General features: G+C 34.4%; 2 protein-coding genes across 5 annotated transcripts; one reads left to right on the top strand and one right to left on the bottom strand.

The window, feature by feature from the left end:
- Positions 1 to 43: 43 nt before the first annotated feature.
- Positions 44 to 2,668, bottom strand: LOC132308720 (pentatricopeptide repeat-containing protein At2g29760, chloroplastic-like). Its single transcript, XM_059806912.1, has one exon. It carries the CDS (start codon positions 2,492 to 2,494, stop codon positions 440 to 442), a length of 2,055 nt encoding a protein of 684 aa, XP_059662895.1. The 5' UTR covers positions 2,495 to 2,668; the 3' UTR covers positions 44 to 439.
- Positions 2,669 to 7,329: 4,661 nt separating this feature from the next.
- Positions 7,330 to 15,330, top strand: LOC132308718 (heat shock protein 90-6, mitochondrial-like). Of its 4 annotated transcripts, none has more exons than XM_059806910.1 (20): positions 7,330 to 7,570; positions 8,751 to 8,930; positions 9,025 to 9,098; positions 9,963 to 10,088; positions 10,171 to 10,264; positions 10,380 to 10,463; positions 10,562 to 10,705; positions 10,797 to 10,910; positions 11,077 to 11,136; positions 11,257 to 11,331; positions 11,427 to 11,531; positions 11,840 to 11,980; positions 12,076 to 12,168; positions 12,276 to 12,353; positions 12,561 to 12,815; positions 12,914 to 13,016; positions 13,364 to 13,538; positions 13,622 to 13,727; positions 13,833 to 13,922; positions 14,850 to 15,330. In XM_059806910.1, exons 1-20 carry the CDS (start codon positions 7,463 to 7,465, stop codon positions 15,144 to 15,146), a joined length of 2,502 nt encoding a protein of 833 aa, XP_059662893.1. In that variant the 5' UTR covers positions 7,330 to 7,462; the 3' UTR covers positions 15,147 to 15,330. The 4 variants fall into 4 exon arrangements, with proteins under 4 accessions (XP_059662893.1, XP_059662890.1, XP_059662891.1 ...); XM_059806907.1 differs by having other exon boundaries at positions 11,077 to 11,142; XM_059806908.1 differs by having other exon boundaries at positions 8,748 to 8,930.
- The last annotated feature ends 3,877 nt before the right edge of the window (positions 15,331 to 19,207 follow it).

Here is a 19,207-nt window from a genome sequence, read left to right as displayed (position 1 = left end):
ATAGTCTCGTAAAAACATTCATGCTATCTATGCTGCCAAGATGGAGAAGAAAATATTCAAGTTTACAAAATTAGCTCCAACCTGAATAGTTGGAAGGTTACAAGTTCTCTCATCTTTCTACATATATAGTGTAAAACAAGTGAACAATGACCGCCTAAAGCATATGGAAGGCCGAAAGTTAAAAGGGTCAGCCATTAACCATATGTTTTATGGCAGAACTTCAAACAGAAACAATTTTAATCAAGGAGTTATGTTGTACCAGAGAATATTTTGCAAAGCCCCAAACAAGCTTATACGTTGTGATTACTTCTATACACAAGACTGAAGGCTATTTCAAACCCAGCAAAGAAGCCGTTTCTGTGGTCTATTGGCAATGCTTAGGAGAAGTCTAATTCGTGCTCTTAAGTCGGACATTTATATCAACCAACAAGCCAGGCAATCACCAATAATCCATGCAAGAACATGACCCATTTTTGAACTGATGAAAGCGGCTATTGTCTCTCACAATAATTTCACGGTCATAGATTTCAGAGAGAAGTTTTGTAACTGTGTGGCAATCATTACAAACACGAAGATTCTTCACAATGCGAATCGGGTTCCCCGGTTCCACATTAATGAGACCGAAAGCAATAGCCAACCTTTCACTGTGATTTTCCAATTCAGCTTCCTTCTCTTTCTCCCCTTCGATACACAACAGAACTTGTGTTGTGTCCGGTACATGGCCCATACATTTCAATTTTTCCCTCATCTCCCGCAGCTTAGAATATATATATTTAGCTTGGGGATGGGATTTATCGCCCACAATAAACTCATGAAGCAGGCCTTTATGCTCTATTGAACTGCATCCTGGTTCTTTTTGGACTCCTCTCTTCTTCATCATTTCTCTTACCTGTGAAACCTTGTCCCACTGACCAGCTGCAGCATACATGTTGGACAGAAGAATATAACATTGAATACTTTCTGGAGCCACTTCAAGTAAATGTCGAGCTGCATATTCACCAATATCTGTGTTTTTATGGTTCCTAGAACCACTAAGCAAGCTCACCCAAATGACTTTGTTCGGTTTCATAGGCATATTTTGCATTAAATTCTTTGCCTCTTCAAGATGTCCAGCTCGGCATAGAATATCCACCAAGCAACCGTAGTGTTCAATGGTGGGTTCTATTCCATATTCATTTGTCATCATATCAAAGTACCTCCTACCATCATCAACCAATCCTGCATGATTACAAGCATTTAACACTCCGATAAAGGTTATAGCATTTGGTGTAACTCCAACTCTGTGCATTTCAGCAAATAATTCAAGAGCGTCACAGGCCATACCATGCATTCCTAGTCCTATAATTATAGCAGTCCAATGCCCCAACTTCTTACTGGGTATTGCACGAAAAACTGTTAAAGCACACTCAATGCTCCCACACTTGGAATACATTTCGATCAGCAATGTAGCAAGCAAGCCTTCTACTTCAATTCCATTTTTCACCATGTAAGAATGTATCCACCTTCCTTTGCTAAGAAGAGTTAACCCTGAAACTGTGGAAAGAGCACTAGCCAAGGTAGCATAAGTAGGCATAAGACCCAAATTCAACATTGTCTGAAACAGCTCCATAGCATCCATAAAAAGACCATTTAATTCATACCCTGATATCATTGAATTCCAGGTGATTATATCTCTTGCTTCCATGGAATCAAACAATTGGCGTGCTGACTTAAAATCCCCAAATTTCATATACCCATTAATCATGGCATTCCACGATGCCAAGTTCTTACTTGGCATCCTGTCAAATACCTTCCTTGCATCCTTAACCCTCCCACATTTAGAAAAACCATCGACCAAAACAGTCCATGAAAAAGCATCCCGTTGGGGCATTTTATCAAACAACTCCAATGCCATTTCGATTCCCTTGCATCGAGCATACCCATCCACCAAAGAATTCCAGACAACTACATCCCTGTTCTCCATTCTGTCAAACACCTTACGAGCAGAATCAATGTCACTACACTTTGAGTACATGTTAACCAAACTGCTCTGAACATACATATCCAAACCAAACCCAATTTTCAAAACTAGCCCATGAATCTGTTTACCCTCCTCGACAGCATGTAATCGCGCACAACCCTTAATCACGCAAGGTAAAGTGAAATCGTCCGGCACACAAACCGAACCAGAAAGCAATTGGTGTAACAGAAGAAGGGCGTCATGTGAACGATGGTTTTCAACGTAGCATTTGATGATCGTGTTCCAAGAAAACAAAGCGGGTTCTTGAATTTGGTCGAAAACAGATCGAGCGTAGTGGAGGTTGTTGATTTTGGGGTCTGCATATAGAGCTATGAGTCGAGAAGAAATTGATTGGTGATGGAAGGTGGCTGTTTTAATCGTGAGAGCGTGAAGTTGAGTAACTTCTTGTGGGGTTTTGGAGTTTTGGAGGAGTGAGAAATGGAGGTTGTGAGGAAGGTCTGGTTGAAGGGAATGGAGAGACGTGAGTTTGAGCATTTCAAACGATCAAGGCCTAACAGTGAGCGCAACAAATGAAGAGCTCTGAATAACGGTCTGACAAAGTCATCTTCAACTACCAAGCACCAATACTGCAATACATGTACGTGGAATGACTTTCAAGGCTTGGAAGCCACGCCAAACAGGGTCTTATTAGTATTTGAATTTTGTTATTATCTAAATTTTTTTACATGACTATTTCTTAAAATAATGTGATGCATAATGTTAACCAAGTCTTCTTATCATTGCAGAATTTGAAGAATGTAGGATCTACCAAATTTTATATTGTATTTAATTTTTCTGATTTCAAATATAAATATAACTACTTTACCATTACATTCATAAATTAATGAATGAATGATATTCTCAACAAGAGATTAATAGACAAAAAAATTATTATTACTATACAAAAGCAAATCCAAAATGGTGCACTGAAATGCTCTGGCTTTGTCATGTAAATTTAATGAATAAACAAAACGCCATCCGAAACAGAATATCCACCTGTTCAGACTTCAGATGCAAGTGGCCAGTTATGGTACATTGTTAATTGGTATTGTATTAATAACATTCATATGAAATTAAAAATTATCCAAAATTACAGCAGGTCCATTTTTATTTTACTTGCCTTGTGTGATATAACTGAATCAAAAAATTGCATGTCATAACTTCATACCCCATCTTAGACATTTGAGAAAATAGTTCAACTAGATCATATAATCAAATGGATATCACAATTGTAAAGAACTTAAAGATCAAATGGTTAAAATCAATCATCCAATGGATTCACTAAACTCTAAAAAAATTCCTAATCCTTGTCTTTTCTTCCTATCCTTACCTTTTCTACCCGAGCTTCCATCACAAGGCAAAAGGAAGTAGAGGTTAAAATCAGAAGGAAAAAGAAGTAATATTCCACCCAATACCCACCAAAGTTTGGTACCATTTTTCTAAAAACAAGCAGACAGAACCATAACCTAACCATTTATTCCCTTGCACACACCCTTCCAAAAGCTACTCTCCACCCTCCATTTGGACTCTTTTCCTCACCATTTTCCTCCCTCAACAAGTCCTTTTGCCTTCACATACATCACCCCAACCTACCTTACACTACGATCACAAACTTTTCCTTTTGGACTTTGTTCAACAGTTGCCGATTCTTCCCTCTGCTTAATCACCCTGAATCATTTAGAAGCCTCAAAACACATAATTTAGTGCCAAAACACCTAACATTATTCTCCTATATATATATATATATATATGATGCACATATAGCCCTTCAAGACTATCATACAATAAACTTAATTACCAACAAATTGAAGCTCTCTATTTCCATTCCAATGGGAAGGCAAAGTGGTGATTCTATGGTGGTTGGTTCCTCCATTGCTCTCCTACAAGAAAGATTCAGACAATTGGAAAGAGTTAGGGAGAAGAGAGAGGAGAGACAGCTTCTAAAATTGTTCTCAGAGCCGGAAAAAACCACCCCAACCTCGCGTTCTCAAGCTGCCAAGTTGTCCTTCCAACCTGAAATCATCTTCCCACCGACACCACCTCTTCAGGATTCACTCTCCCTCGGACTTAACTCACAGAGCAAGCGTACCGATTTTAGAGCTATCAAGACCTCACCGTGGATAAACTTATGGTCCACGGATGCGGCAGTTGTGAGCACACCACAACATTTTGAAAATTCTGAAGTTGATACTTCTCTTCGTCTGTAGATAAACTTGTCTTCTCTTCATCTATGTACATCTCAATTTTATAGAATTTCATTTTGGTATTGTACTTTTGCTTTGGCAGAGAGGGTTGGGAGATGAATAATTAATATAATTGATGTCTAGAAGACACTCTTATGATCAAGTGCATGTTCAACAATTACATGGCCGTGGAAGGCACCATAGTTTAACCTCTCCTTTTAGAATATATATATATATATATATATATATATATATATATTCCAGTGACCTCTTTGATCTCTATTGTTGAATCATGTTTTATTCATCCAAATCAGAGGGCATCAAAATAGTACGCAATAGGGGGTCATGAACAAATGGTTCATGGATTGACATGTGAAATTTAGTTTCCTGTCATTCTAATGCAATAACATCATTTTAAACCAGAAATTCACATAGCTAGATTGACATGTGAAATTAGTTTCCTGTCATTCTAAAACAAAAGATGAATGATGTCTAATGTACTTTGAAAAATTCCACTAATATATCATTCTGTATGTGAAATTAATTATGTGAAGGATTCTATTTGCAAATCATTTGTCTATGTTGAAAGGGATGAAGGGAGCTTCTTGTTACACTATAATGGTCTTTCACATGAATTATTATTGTTTAATGTTTTTCTTTTTCTTTTTCTTTTTCTTTTTTACAAGTTGCACTAAATTGCTTATTGAGAAAGAACTTCCATAAATTGAAACACACAGGTCTGGTAGTGAAATACCAACAGAGGTAAGTTCAAAAGCCCTTGACTAGAAGGCCTGGATTTTCAAAACTCTTCTTCTTCTTCCTTCTTATTTCCCTTTTCTAGAAATCCCATGTACAAAATTAATAATGAAGAGCACTGATTTGAAATTACGTTTAACAGAAAGTCCTACTCTAAACTAGATGAGCAACAGAAAACCAAGAAGCTAGGGGTAACCTTCTTTGATGACAAGATGCAAGGAATTTGTTACTTACTGATTATATTATGATCGGAGTCTCGTGCATTGGGCTAGCTCTTTTATATGTCAAATCTTATTATATATATAAATAAGAATTGAGATGGTTTCAATAACTTTGAAGATTTGAATTACATGGTAAACACATAATTTATACTTGATTTTATTATAAAAAAAAAAAATCAGACATTGAAGTATCCCAAGTTAAAAGCACTGATGCTTCGTTTAGGGGGTAGTGACCGACAAAACTATGACACAGATGAAACACACTTTGAACACGAGTAAGGTGTTTTTGTAATTTTTTTTTTAAAGAATGGAATTTAATGCAATTTAAAATACATTATGGATTAATTATAAAAATAATATAAAATTTTTAAAAGAAACAAAAATAATTAACATCTTCATGATTTGTAGGGATAGAATGAGTAAAATCATTATTATTTTATATATAATAATATCTTATCTTATTATTTTTTCATATATTCATGTCCTTTTTAAAATAAATAAAAGTTTTGTCATATTGCCATATCGTATCATATCTATTCTGTGTCCGTATGGGTGAAACCAGAAACATGAATTTTCAAGTATAATATGAGGAGACAAGTCACATGCCAGTCATTATTAAGGGCTTGGGCATTCCGCCATTGTAACTCATAATCCTCAATTTTCCATTCATTTCAGAAATGAATACAAATTTCATTTCTCTCTAACTTTTTAAATTAAAGGCAAATTTAGTAATTGACTTCTGTTCATAGAAAGAATGAGGATTTTTGAAGGTTTTTTTTTTTATTTTTTTATTTTAAGGAAGCTAATATTTTTGCTCCACCAAAATCATCTTTAAACGCTCCACTCCAATATATATATATATATATATATATATTAAGAAAATGACAAGAATAACCCTTTACTATCCCAACATCCTATTCTCCTCCTTTTTCTTTTCCCTCTCTCATCCTTAATTATCTTTTATAACTCTTTTGCTTTCTCTTTGAGTTCTTCCTTTTTTACTCTAACAAAACCATCAAAGATCATATATATAATGCATTAATATAAAAACGCGTTAAAAAAATATTCGAATTACTTATCGTTTTTGTAAAATTCTAACTCACCGGTCACAATGAAATTGAGAGCAATGTTATAAATTCTCATTTATTCTCTACAATAGTACATAAATAAATAAGAATAATAAGAAAATTAAACATATGAAGCTCGATGAAAATAATTTTAAAAATATTTGAATTAAGTTTTCAATTAGAAGAATAAGCAAATGGCTGAGTTGTAGAGAGCAAAAGTGAAATTTTCTATTGCAATTTGTCACAATGGTTGTATGTCCATATGAGCAAAAGTTTAATTAATTAATTAATTTTTTTTTAATATGGAATTAACAACAAAACTAAGAAAGTTTTAGAGCTGTGCATTTTTTTGTTTACGATTGATTCATTATAGTTAATGTTGAAACTCCAAAGTTTCTCATAATTAGAATTATTAAATTAAACTTGTAATTGATTTATTATTTACCGTATTTGAGATGGTATATATGTTTATATTATGTACCATTATTATTTACCGTATATACCTTTTATATATTTGGTTGAAGTTATGAAGTTTTTTAGAATTATTACGAGTTTGACTTTTAATTGATCCCTTTTAAAAAAAGTTTTCGAGGTGGTACATATGTTTATATAATGTACCATAATTATATACAGTATGATCGTATCTTTTTATATATTTGGAATCGGAGAGAATCCATGAAAGGGAAGACCTTTTTGAAAAATTTAGAGTTATTTTTGTCATATTATTTACAAATATATAAAAGTGGAGAGTCTAAGTATTATTTTGGAGCACCAATACAGATCCCCTTTTTTAAATATATTTTTATAAAAGTTCTAACAAGTAGGGCACTTCCGCTATAAGGGGTACCCTTCACCTTTTGATTGAGAAGCTTCTCTCAATCCAACCCTGAATGGAGTCTGCACCTACATCATGCTTACATTTATGAGTTTTGACTTAAAATGAATGGTTGAGATCAACGTGTAGCATACCTCATTGGGTCAATATACATATTATATTGAGAAACGCTGACACGGTGAATCATCTCCTCCTATGCCTATATGATGTGAAATGACTAAAACACCCCTGATCATTTCTTATATAAAAGAAAATGCCATCTCCAGAAGCTTCCATAAACCCCTAAGCCAGAACCCTTACAAAAACCCTAATCACATCCCAAGAGACGCTCTCTGATCAAAACCTCTTTCTCTCACAACACAAGAATAGTCTCTTTTGTGTGTTTATTGGTCATTGCTAACATGCACAGGGTCTCGAGGCGTTCCGTCTCCACTCTCTTGCGCGGTGGCGCCGCACGTTATCGGAATGCCGTTGCCCCAATTTCTTCTTCCAATCTCTTCAACGAATTGGTATAAACTTTCGAAACCTTAAAAATACATTTACACCCAGTTTCAATTCTGTGTTCATCAAAATCATTTGTGTTTTAATTTTTATTGATCTTCTATCGATTTGATTTTTTATCTGTATACATTTTGTGCATAAACTGATATGTTGAGATTACGGTTCTGAGTTATATCAATAGGTTTGTGATGAAGACTTGTTTATATTGAAATTTTGTTGAATGCTTACTTTTTTTTTCCCTCTCTTTAATTTTTTTTTTTTTTCCTAAATGAAGAAAAAATATTATAAATAAGCAATAAAGTACAAAAGAGAAAGTGAGATAAAAATCTCACTGAAACACACCCCTAAGAGTAAAGAGAAGTGTAGACAAGCCTACAACCACCCTTTTACCCTATCTATCCTAGCAAATCTTGAAAATTGAGATTTTCAGTCCCAAAAACCAAAATTCATGACAAATTTGAACCATTAACTATTAACCATTAACGATTCTTGGATTTAAATCTAAAATTATGTTTTCGAAAATCCAAATTGATACATAACTAATCAGTATTGATTTTTTTCAATAAAAAAAAATCCTTCTCCATTTCAATTATAACAACAATTATGAGTATATGTAAACCCCAGAATAGAAAACAATACATTTCAATAAGATGGAACGAGATCTAATAATATTAGTGTGTAATCCCTCTCTTTAAATTAGAAATGCAACGTCTGATGCTTAGCATTTCTAATGATCATTCATATATGAGATTCAATTGAATTTATTCTGGTTTTATAAATTATTTTGCAAGTTCATATTATATTACTTTTTTAATATATATATATATATATATATATATATATATATATGGCTGGAGTTTCCCTTCTAGTTGCCTACTTGAAGCAGTTTAACTTTTTATTTTGTTTAACATGCTGAAGTTTTATTTATTTCAGCCATATATGTATATGGTCCAAAATGTGGATGTTTTTGAAGGTTTTTCCTCTCAACTTATCCATTCTTTTTATTCGATTATCAAATTTGGCCCTCATGATGTAGTAGGGGAGGAAATAGTTTGTTTCTAGGATGATTGCCTTGCATTAAAGTAATAGATTATATATCTTCTTTTTTTGTGCCAGTTACTTGGAATGTCTCCTTTTTTCACATGTATTATGGTACTTACATCATCTTATGCCATACACCATTAGCAGGCTGGAGGGAGTGATACCAATTTCAGATGGTATTCTGTGTTAAGCAGTGGGAGATGCAACACAACTGTTAAGCTGCTTAACATGAGAAATGGGCAGTTTCTCAGCAACCGATACTTATCGACTGCTGTGGCATCTGATGCATCAGATGCCCCAGCTGAGAAACATGAGTATCAAGCAGAGGTACATACATCACTTGAACAATAAATGCTGATTGAGTTTAGTTGTAAAATGTGGCAGAGTCAGTAGTTTATATCTTTCTTCTGCTTGGTGGCAGGTTAGCCGCCTTATGGACCTCATTGTTAACAGTTTATACAGCAACAAAGAGGTTTTTCTTCGGGAGCTTATCAGGCATGTATTGATCTACTAGTTCTTTCAACAAACAGGTGTTTTCTCAAGTTTGGCATCAAATATTCTCATTTTCAACTTCTTTTTCATTTTAATGAAAGGAGATCTGATGCCAAAATTGAGAGTGAATAATATCTTGAATTGATATAGAACCAATTATCAAAGAAATCTTGAATGCTAGATCATTTGGATTTTTTATTCCATTTGATTTTTAGATGAGCAAAACAATTAATTTTTGTACAAAGTTTTTTTTTAGGTAATGTGATATATTGAAAGGAGAGGCTGGACTTTGGTGGAGACCATGTCTCTTATGGCCTCTCTCATGTCCACTTTGTTTTGTCCGCCATTGTTGTATGTGGTCTGCCTTTCTCAACTGCAGATTTGGGAAAAGGACTCTTGGTTGGCTTGAAAATGTGTCATTAACATGACAACTGTTCTGATAATATTTTATTTTTCTATTTTCTTTTACCTGTGGGCATTTCCTTATACTTTCTTTTTTACATTGTAATCTTGGAACGGCCAATATAATATAATTTGAAGTTTTGCCACCCCTGAGCCATCAATTTTGGGCATGCTTGGCATTCATATGATTTATCATGGGAATGCTTGTAGTCCATGAAATTTCGTGGAAATGGTTTCCCATTCACATCCTGCATTCCAATTTTAGTTGTATGATGGTCTATTTCTGTATTACTTAACATATCTAATTTTGTAGTCCATGACGCTTGTGTTTGTTTCCAAGCATTGAAAGTGACTAGTTGACTGCCCTAAACAGGGAACAGAAAACATTAAACATGAATTAGAAGTTTGTTTCATACTTTCATGTTAGATAATTCTAATTTTTATTTGCAAATTATGAATCTACAGCAATGCAAGTGATGCCTTGGACAAACTGCGATTTCTTAGTGTTACAGAACCTGATCTTTTGAAGGATGCAATTGATCTTGATATCCGTATCCAGACTGATAAAGATAATGGGATAATCACTCTCACGTAAGCTTTATGTGCTGTAAAAACTTTTTTGAGGGTAATGTTGTTAAAGTAGCAATATTATGATTTTATTTTCTTTATGAAGGGATTCTGGCATTGGTATGACCCGACAAGAACTTGTTGAGTGTCTTGGAACTATTGCACAAAGTGGAACTGCGAAGTTTTTAACGGCATTGAAGGTGTACCTTCACTTTTATTCCTTTAAAAGTTGAAAGTGAAGTGGTGTTTACATTATGCAATATAAATTTTTTAAGAGTAATCTCACAAACTTCGGGATGTTATATAATTTAATAGGAGAGCAAGGATGCTGGCGCTGACAGCAATTTAATTGGTCAATTTGGTGTGGGATTTTATTCGGCGTTCTTAGTATCTGATCGGGTATGTCACATTCCGAAGCTGTACAATATGAATATGCTCATCTTCTCTACTCATTAACATGGATTTCTGTCAATCTCACATCTCTTGATCATTTGAAGGTAGTTGTCTCAACAAAGAGCCCAAAATCTGATAAGCAATTTGTGTGGGAAGGAGAGGCCAATTCTAGTTCCTATACAATTCGAGAGGAGACTGATCCTGAGAAGCTCATTCCAAGAGGGACCCGTCTAACCTTATATCTTAAGGTTTGCTACAGAATTTGTTTGTTAAGGTAGCTTGTGACCTTTTTTTACTACCTCCTAGCTAACCTGAATGTTTGTTACTTATACTCTATAGGGTGATGACAAAGGCTATGCACATCCAGAAAGGGTTCAAAAGCTTGTGAAAAACTATTCACAGTTTGTTTCATTCCCAATTTACACCTGGCAGGAGAAGGGATACACTAAAGAGGTACGTCACTTGCCAAATGTCTTTTCCCCAGAGGGTCTTTATTGACTATTTATAGGGGTCTATTACCAATGCCCCTTACATCACAAAGATTTTGATGTTATGTATATGTGTTTATCTATTTATCACTGTTTATTTTCTACTTTTATAATATTAATATCTATTACAGGTTGAGGTTGAAGAGGATCCAACTGAGGCCAAGAAGGATGAACAAGATGAGACAGCAGAGGTACTTGTCTGGTTCTTTCACTGAATTTAATTATATTTATCATATTTTCCTCCCTTTCTTTTCAAATGAAACTTCCATATAGCAAATAATGGTAATTTGTTTGTTTTTGTGTTATAACAGAAAAAGAAGAAAACTAAGAAGGTTATTGAGAAGTACTGGGAGTGGGAACTCACTAATGAGACCCAGCCTATATGGGTGAGCCTTGAAATACCTTTTCTTTTCCTTAATGTGCTTTCAAAATCACATTGTCTTCAAGAATAATCAAATATGGTCCTTCTGTATATGCACAGCTTCGGAACCCCAAGGAAGTCACCACCGAAGAATATAATGAGTTCTATAAGAATACTTTCAATGAATACTTGGATCCATTAGCGTCTTCACACTTCACTACAGAGGTGATGGTTCTTATACTACCTAATTATATAGTTTTATGAATTTTCTTATACTACCTAATTATATAATTTTACGAATTTTCTTATCACCAGATGTTTGCTTGAGTGGTGTCACTGGATAACCCTTAAAGAGAGAGGTTCAGGGTTCAAGTTCTGATGAGAATGCATTCTTTTGTGTCTTGGAATGCATGCTTATGTGTCTTAATTTTTAGAAAAAAGAAAAACAATCAAATAGATGCTGATTTTTTCCCCTGTTTGGTTTCGCTTTCCTTGGTGAAAAATATGCTGATATTTTTCTTTTAAACTTGAAGGGTGAGGTGGAGTTTAGGTCTATACTCTATGTGCCAGGCATGGCTCCCATGGGAAAGGATGAGCTTCTCAATTCCAAGACAAAGAATATAAGGCTCTATGTAAAACGGGTGTTCATTTCAGACGATTTTGATGGAGAATTGGTAAGAACAATGGCAAAGTGTTTTACAGCAGAGGGGGATAATGGTTTATAGATATATTCTAACTAATATTCATTGTTGTTCTGATGGTGGAATAGTTCCCACGATATCTGAGCTTTGTCAAAGGTGTTGTCGATTCAAATGACCTTCCCCTTAATGTGTCACGTGAAATTCTCCAGGAAAGTCGTATTGTAAGTACATCCAATGAATACTACATATTGAACCTTTAGATGCAGACGGTTGATATGGCTCTAATAAACTTTAAATTGCTAACTTGCCTTGTATTCTATTCTCAAAGGTACGGATTATGAGGAAGCGTTTGGTGCGGAAGGCCTTTGACATGATTCTTGGCATATCCATGAGCGATAACAAAGATGTACGTCTTTGTTTTTCGATCTTCCCTGTTTCTTGGCATTTATCTAAGAAAATCTTTAATGATGTTACTTTGTGGCATATTTTCCTCAGTGTTATGCTTCACCATTAAATCTATTGTCATTATATGCCAATGTAATTGCAACTCAGCATGAAGAATCACATCTTCTCTCTTTTTTGTTTTTCATCTTGCCTTTTCTTTATGTTTTAGGATTATGAGAAGTTCTTTGAGAACTTTGGCAAATTCCTGAAATTGGGCTGCATTGATGATCATGAAAACCACAAGCGTCTTGCTCCACTGCTTCGATTTTTCTCTTCACAGAGTGAGGAAGATATGATCAGCTTGGATGAATATGTCCATAATATGAAAGATGGGCAGAAGGATATCTATTTCTTTGCTACTGACAGTGTGACTAGTGCAAGAAACACTCCTTTCCTGGAGCGGCTTCTTGAGAAGGATCTTGAAGTATGCTTTGTCTTTTAGATAATATGGAGCTAAGATGATATTGTTTGTTTTGCTTTTGTTTTTTAATGTGTTATTATTATTTGGTGTCATTGCTACAGGTGCTGTACTTGGTTGATTCTATTGATGAGGTTGCCATTCAAAACCTAAAGTCATACAAAGAGAAGAATTTTGTTGATATTAGCAAGGAAGATTTGGATATAGGTAGTTTATTAAGACTTTTTTAACTTGGTAGTTTCAGGGTAGAATTAAGATGAGTTCCATAATCATATGATAAAAATTGGTAAAAATTTGGTCAAACCAATAATATGGGATAGTCAATATGGTTGAACTTTTGGGCGGACAAGAGAGATGATTTCAATCTACCTTTTCCATGCTCATTATTTTAAACGGTGACTTTTGTTCTCAGTGAACTGCAGTTCCCTACCTTAAAGCACGTTAACCTCATATAGACTGTGGGAATGGTAGAAGTTTATTCCATGTGTTCCACCCTATTATGTAGTATTTGAGCCTCAGGCATGATAAATATCTTCTTAATTGATTTCTCGCAGGTGATAAAAATGAGGAGAAAGAAAAGGAAATGAAGCAAGAGTTTGGCCAAACTTGTGATTGGATTAAGAAGCGGTTGGGTAATAAAGTTGCCAATGTTCAAATCTCAAATCGCCTGAGCTCATCACCTTGTGTTCTTGTATCTGGGAGGTTTGGTTGGTCTGCAAATATGGAGAGGTGAATTGCCTTACTGTTGCTTCGCTTGCGATGAGGTTTATTAACTTCTGTTGCATTCTTAATAGAAAATTGAATATTTGCAGGCTGATGAAGGCACAGACTGTTGGTGATACTTCTAGCCTGGAATACATGAAAGGCAGGAGGGTGTTTGAGATCAATCCTGAACATTCCATCATCAAAACCTTAAATGTATGGTGCTTTACCAAATAATGGAAGACCTGATTCCTATCCATCCTTCACAATTCTGTTCATTTAGCAACTTTTTCTTTTTCTAATCTATTATAAATGATGCAGGCTGCATTCAAGAATAGTCCAAATGATGAAGAAGCCTTGAGAGTTATTGATCTGTTGTATGATACAGCTTTAATTTCCAGTGGTTTCACTGTGAGTAAATTGTCCTTTATCTTTACATTTATTTGATTTGGGCATTTGCTAGTGGTGGCACCTTCTATCTTGCAAACGAAATTGTCATCCAGGGGCAACATCTTACATGAATTATAGACCAAGGGCAGTTTATATTTCTAATGATGCATTTCATCATCATCAACCTCCTCCTCCTTGCCTTTATCCCGTAGAGAATTAGAGATCATCATTGTTACCATCCTTGCCTTTATCCCATAGAGAATTAGAGATGGGTTGACCACAATAATTCTCTTTTTCCATTCCTTCTTATTATACACTGTCCTCTCTTAAATTTAGATTTTTTTCAGTCGTTTTTAATTACTTCATCTTACATGAGTCCTGGTCGTCTTCTTTGTCACTTACCTTCTAAACAAACAACTCTTTCTCTATTAATAGATGCATCATCGGGCTTACATTGAATATGAGCATACCACTTAAGCCTGCTTTCCCTAATTTTATCATTTATAGGCCCAATACCTATTGTTCCCCCCACACGGTTGTTATTTATTTACCTTTTAGTGATATCTATTATCCAACGTAGCATCTGCATTTGTGCTTCATGGATGCATTGTATTTGTTCTTTTTCATTGCCCCAACACTCCCCTCCATACAATATTCCCAGCCTAATAACCACCGTTCTATAGAAATTTTCTTTTAGTTTATTTGGTATTCCTTTGTCACCAGGATTTCGAAGGAGTTAGTAATACTAAAGCATGTCACTTTGTTGGTGTGATCCTTGAGGATAATTGATTGTCTTAGGAGAGTCTGGGATAATGCTTAAAATGCTTGAAGCCACAGTGTTACCATGATTTTTTTTTTTTAGCGACCCTTGCAAGAGTTTGATGCCCGTGAATGTGATAGATTAACTTTGATGAGCTTTTTAACACATTGGTCTTCTGATTGATGCAGCCCGAGAGTCCTGCGCAGCTCGGTGGGAAGATCTATAAGATGATGGGTGCTGCTCTTTCCGGCAAGTGGGCTTCCTCAGCTGCTGCTGACTTTGAACAGCCAGTGATACAACCACACAGCCAAGGAACAGTAGAAGCTGCTGACTTTGAACAGCCAGTGATACAACCACACAACCAAGGAACAGTAGAAGCTGCTGACTTTGAACAGCCAGTGATACAACCACAGAGCCAAGGAACAGTAGAAGCTGAGGTAGTGGAGCCAGCCGAATCTGATGGTCAGAAAGTAGAGATTCACTGATTTTTGTGGACTGAATACATTAACTACTTTTTGTACTTGAAAAGAGGGTTGATTCAAACCATTGATTTCAGATAGGGTGGGTTTGTTTGGTACTGGATTAATTAAATTACAAATGATGATGCATTTCTGTACCTGGGATGAAATTGCCAAGCAGTAACAGGTATGTAATGCGTTGATTATTCTAGAGTCTTGGAAAGGATGGACATGACTCATAAGTCAAAGATGAATGATGATAGATAGGGTTGTGCGTGGGCGTGTGTACTCTGATGATACAATTGAAAACCTCAACTAACTTTGAAATACTTGATTGACAAACGCCGCACTATAGATTTTAGACCACCATACTTATTTAAGCTTTAGAGTATACTAGTATGCTGGTGGTCTAAGCTTTTGAGGATCAATGGGTGTGTTCCTTTAAAACAATTTTAAGAAACACTGAAGTAGAAAATAATTTTTCAAGGAATATGAAAATAATCTTTTTAAAATTGGGTCTACCTCAATGTTGCCTTCAAGAAAACTCAATCAAATGAATTTTCATATTGTTTGCATTTTTTTTCTTGTGAGAATTGTTTTATTCTTTCAAAATCACTATGCTTTTCTTTAGCAAGTTCTCATTAAAGTAAGGTATTGATGTAATATTTTCTTTTTCTTTTAATCCCCCTCTTAGTGGGATGAAAAACGTGGACAAAGACACTTAAAAAAGGGTGTCATTAGTTTCTTGAAGGTGACGACACATTCCATTGCTTGGTAAGGACGAGGAAGATGTGGTTTAATATTTTTACCAATATATCCACATTTAAATTCCAAAGGCATGCAAAATGATCCTTTTCTTTTCTCCTTTCCTGCATCCACCAAATCTCCTCTGCCAAACACTCCCTTCAACTAAACAATAGAATCCTGCTCCATCCTATTCTTCCTTTCTCCCCTTATTCTCGTCTCATGTCAAACAAAATATCAAGTCGAACAATTGGCCAAAGTAGATAGCAAACTAGGAATAAATTAGGATGAGTAGAAGGATAATATTGAGTAACCCCACTATATAAAGGATAATACTTGCCTACTCATTGATGAATAGAAAATTTATACTCACTAAGTATGTAACGCAATACTAAATTAACAAGTGTTCTTATATTTAAAATAATAAATAAATAAATAATTTGATAGATATTTCGGATTAAACCCAAATGAATCCGAATCAAATTCTAATTCTCTCTTCTCTCCCTCTTTCTCATGCTTCTATCATGCAGAAGCCCTCATCTCATCCGTTCTGTCCCTCTCCCTCTCCCCTTCTCTCTCTCGCACTCATATTTTTACATAGAGAAACTAGTGTTTTATTATTAGCATGAATCTATGGCACCTGTAAGTAACATTTCTAAAAATTCACAAGCCATAAAGGAACTGAAATTTGGGCATGAGGTTGGTCTTTCGTAATTTGATTGTTCTTGTTTTTAACTAGTATCACCTTCCTAGTCATGAGTACAAGTTTTTTATTGTTTTTTTTTTTTTTTTGTTTTTTCGAACAGAAGGAAATTGGTTATAAATTATGATAGACATTGAATTTAAGAGTATCCAGATTGATGTCGAATGCAATGTTTTGCAGCTGGATTTATTTACCGAAAGTGATTAAGCTGATTAATTAGAATTTGATTCGGATTCATTTGTGTTTAAACCAGATAGCTATTAAGTTTTTTTTTTTTATTTTAAATATAAAGACACTTGTCAGTTTAACATTGCGCCACATACGTGGTGAGTATAAGTCGGTGAGTAGGTAAGTATTGTCCCTATATAAATTAGAAGAATTATAGATGTTTTAATTTACAATTCTATCCTAAATTATATATTTTTAAAATTACAATATTATCCTCTATAATGATAAAAATAATTTAAAGACGAACGAATAAATTGAATCTCAAAGACTAAATTGGTCGTCGAAATTTGCAGACTTTCATTTTTCAGCATAGAGACAGAGAGGGGAGAACGTGAGAAAGAAGCCGAAGAATTCTTCATTTTGTTCTCTAGAGAACCTTAACAAGTGTTAAAAAATATATATTTTTTTTGATAAGCAAGTGTTAAAATATTATTTGAATGTAACTTATCTGCAACCTATATGGTTAATCAACCTACCAGCTATGGTGTGTGAACTGTTGAGAAACGTGCAAGTTTTAAAAACTTTTCGAGGGATTTTAATTCATAAATCTTGATTCATTACATAGAGACAAGTTTTATACAAAAATAAAACATGATGTATCATTCAATTAAAAGATTGAATACTTACATCAAGGTTTGAGTAAACCTTAGATCTCTCCTCTAAAGTGAATGTTCTCACTTATTGTATATCCCTTTTGCTAGACACCTTTTGCTAGACACCTTTTCCATGGATCTCCATCTTCTTGGTAATGGTCTTGCCTTTAGGAATCACTCATAAGTCTCCATGAATGACCTTGGAAAACTAGGCTTGTGGGAGCCTCCATTAGATGAGAACACTAACCCTAATTTTCTAGAGAGAGAAAATTTATTCCTTTTTCCTTCTCATAAAAATCACACCCTAAAATATACATAAACCATGTATATATATAGGCAACATAACGATAAGGAAAAGGAAACTATAAATCCTTCTCAATCTCTAATTCACATATCTCAAATCTAATATGATTCCAATATCAAGTTGGGTTATGAGTGAGAATCCTTTGAGCTTATTATTTTTATTGACTACAATGAATTAATAATTGGCCCGGTCCATGGACCCAATTAAATTAATTCATAAATTAATTTCTACTCCATTAAAAGAAATTAATTGAACTCCAATTAAATAATAAATAACCTCTAAGTCAATGTTGCACTTTGACCCCTCTATGCATAATTAGTTATCGGATAAATAATGCCATTAATCCGACTACTTAATTAATATATTTATTTTGGTACCTTTGATTATTTCTGGCTTGATCACAATAAAACATTTGTTTGACAAAAAATAATAATTTAAATAAATAAATATATAATAAATCATTTTGTCTAAAAACATACGAAGGCCTTTGAATTTACTTTGTGATCAACCATAATCAATACAAAATAAATACAAGTAGCAATGATGCAAATTTTGAAAATATAACCATCTAACTATTAATTACATAACTACCCAAAGTGTCGGTTTAAGGATCCCGAAGAATCCGCCGAACAAATCAAAGTAATTATTAATTAACAAAAAAGTCTATACTTTTCTCATGCTTAAGAGTCAAATGCCATGACGGTAATAGGGAGCAATTGCATACGACGGCTCTCGCAATATATCTCAACCTAACGCGGATCCAGTTCAAGTCTTAATTAATTATGAGTTCATCCATAATTACTGACTATGAACAATTTATGATTACTATTTATATATCAAGTATTGATTGCCATCACATACATATATATAAATATCTCTTATAATCAAATGGACACTATCAATTCTATAATGAATCGAAATATAATACATTGAATTCACCAATTGTATAAAACATAAAAATTTCAGAAACGTCAGGAACATATGTCACTTAATCCAAACAGGAATTTGCTATACCAGGGCATATAAATCCCAACAGCTCCCACTTGCCCTCATAGCCAATTCAAATAGCACCTAACTCCAATGTTATCCAGATGATGATCAAAATTATTGATCAATGACACCTTTGATAATGGATCAACAAAGTTGTGTTCCAATGCAATGTTCTACCTACAAGTACATTTTCTTGCCGGACAATATCATGTAGAACATGATACTTCCTCTCAGTGTATCTTGTTCCTCTATAGAACCTTGGGTCATTGGTTTGGACTACTTCTACACTATTGTCACAACATAGCTCAATAGGCAGGCTAGTATACTCCACAACCTCTAAATCAATGAGATCAAACCAATAGGCTTCATTTGCCGCCTTTAAGGCTGCAATATATTCCACCTGTAAGTTTGAGTCAGCAGTTGAAATCTGCTTAACAATCTATCAACTGATTTCCCTTTTATTAAGTGAACATACACTAAGTCATGAACCTCATAGTATCTACTTCTGATTAAAAATCAGAATTAG

The sequence above is a fragment of the Cornus florida genome, unplaced genomic scaffold, assembly GCF_030987335.1.
Source record: "Cornus florida cultivar Cherokee Brave unplaced genomic scaffold, ASM3098733v1 CherokeeBrave_3.0.0_Hap2_Chr05, whole genome shotgun sequence".
Lineage (NCBI taxonomy): Eukaryota > Viridiplantae > Streptophyta > Magnoliopsida > Cornales > Cornaceae > Cornus > Cornus florida.
The sequence above is the reverse complement of the archived record's forward strand: the minus strand, read 5'-3'. Positions and strand labels throughout refer to the sequence as shown.

What these genes read in the sequence shown, in the direction of transcription:
- LOC132308718 (XM_059806906.1), top strand. Translation starts at nt 7,463, where the DNA reads ATGCACAGGGTCTCGAGGCGTTCCGTCTCCACTCTCTTGCGCGGTGGC. An exon ending in GTCTAACCTTATATCTTAAG is followed by an intron (nt 10,706 to 10,796) that starts GTTTGCTACAGA and finishes TATACTCTATAG; the next exon opens with GGTGATGACAAAGGCTATGC. An exon ending in TGGTCTGCAAATATGGAGAG is followed by an intron (nt 13,539 to 13,621) that starts GTGAATTGCCTT and finishes GAATATTTGCAG; the next exon opens with GCTGATGAAGGCACAGACTG.
- LOC132308720 (XM_059806912.1), bottom strand. Translation starts at nt 2,494, where the DNA reads ATGCTCAAACTCACGTCTCTCCATTCCCTTCAACCAGACCTTCCTCAC.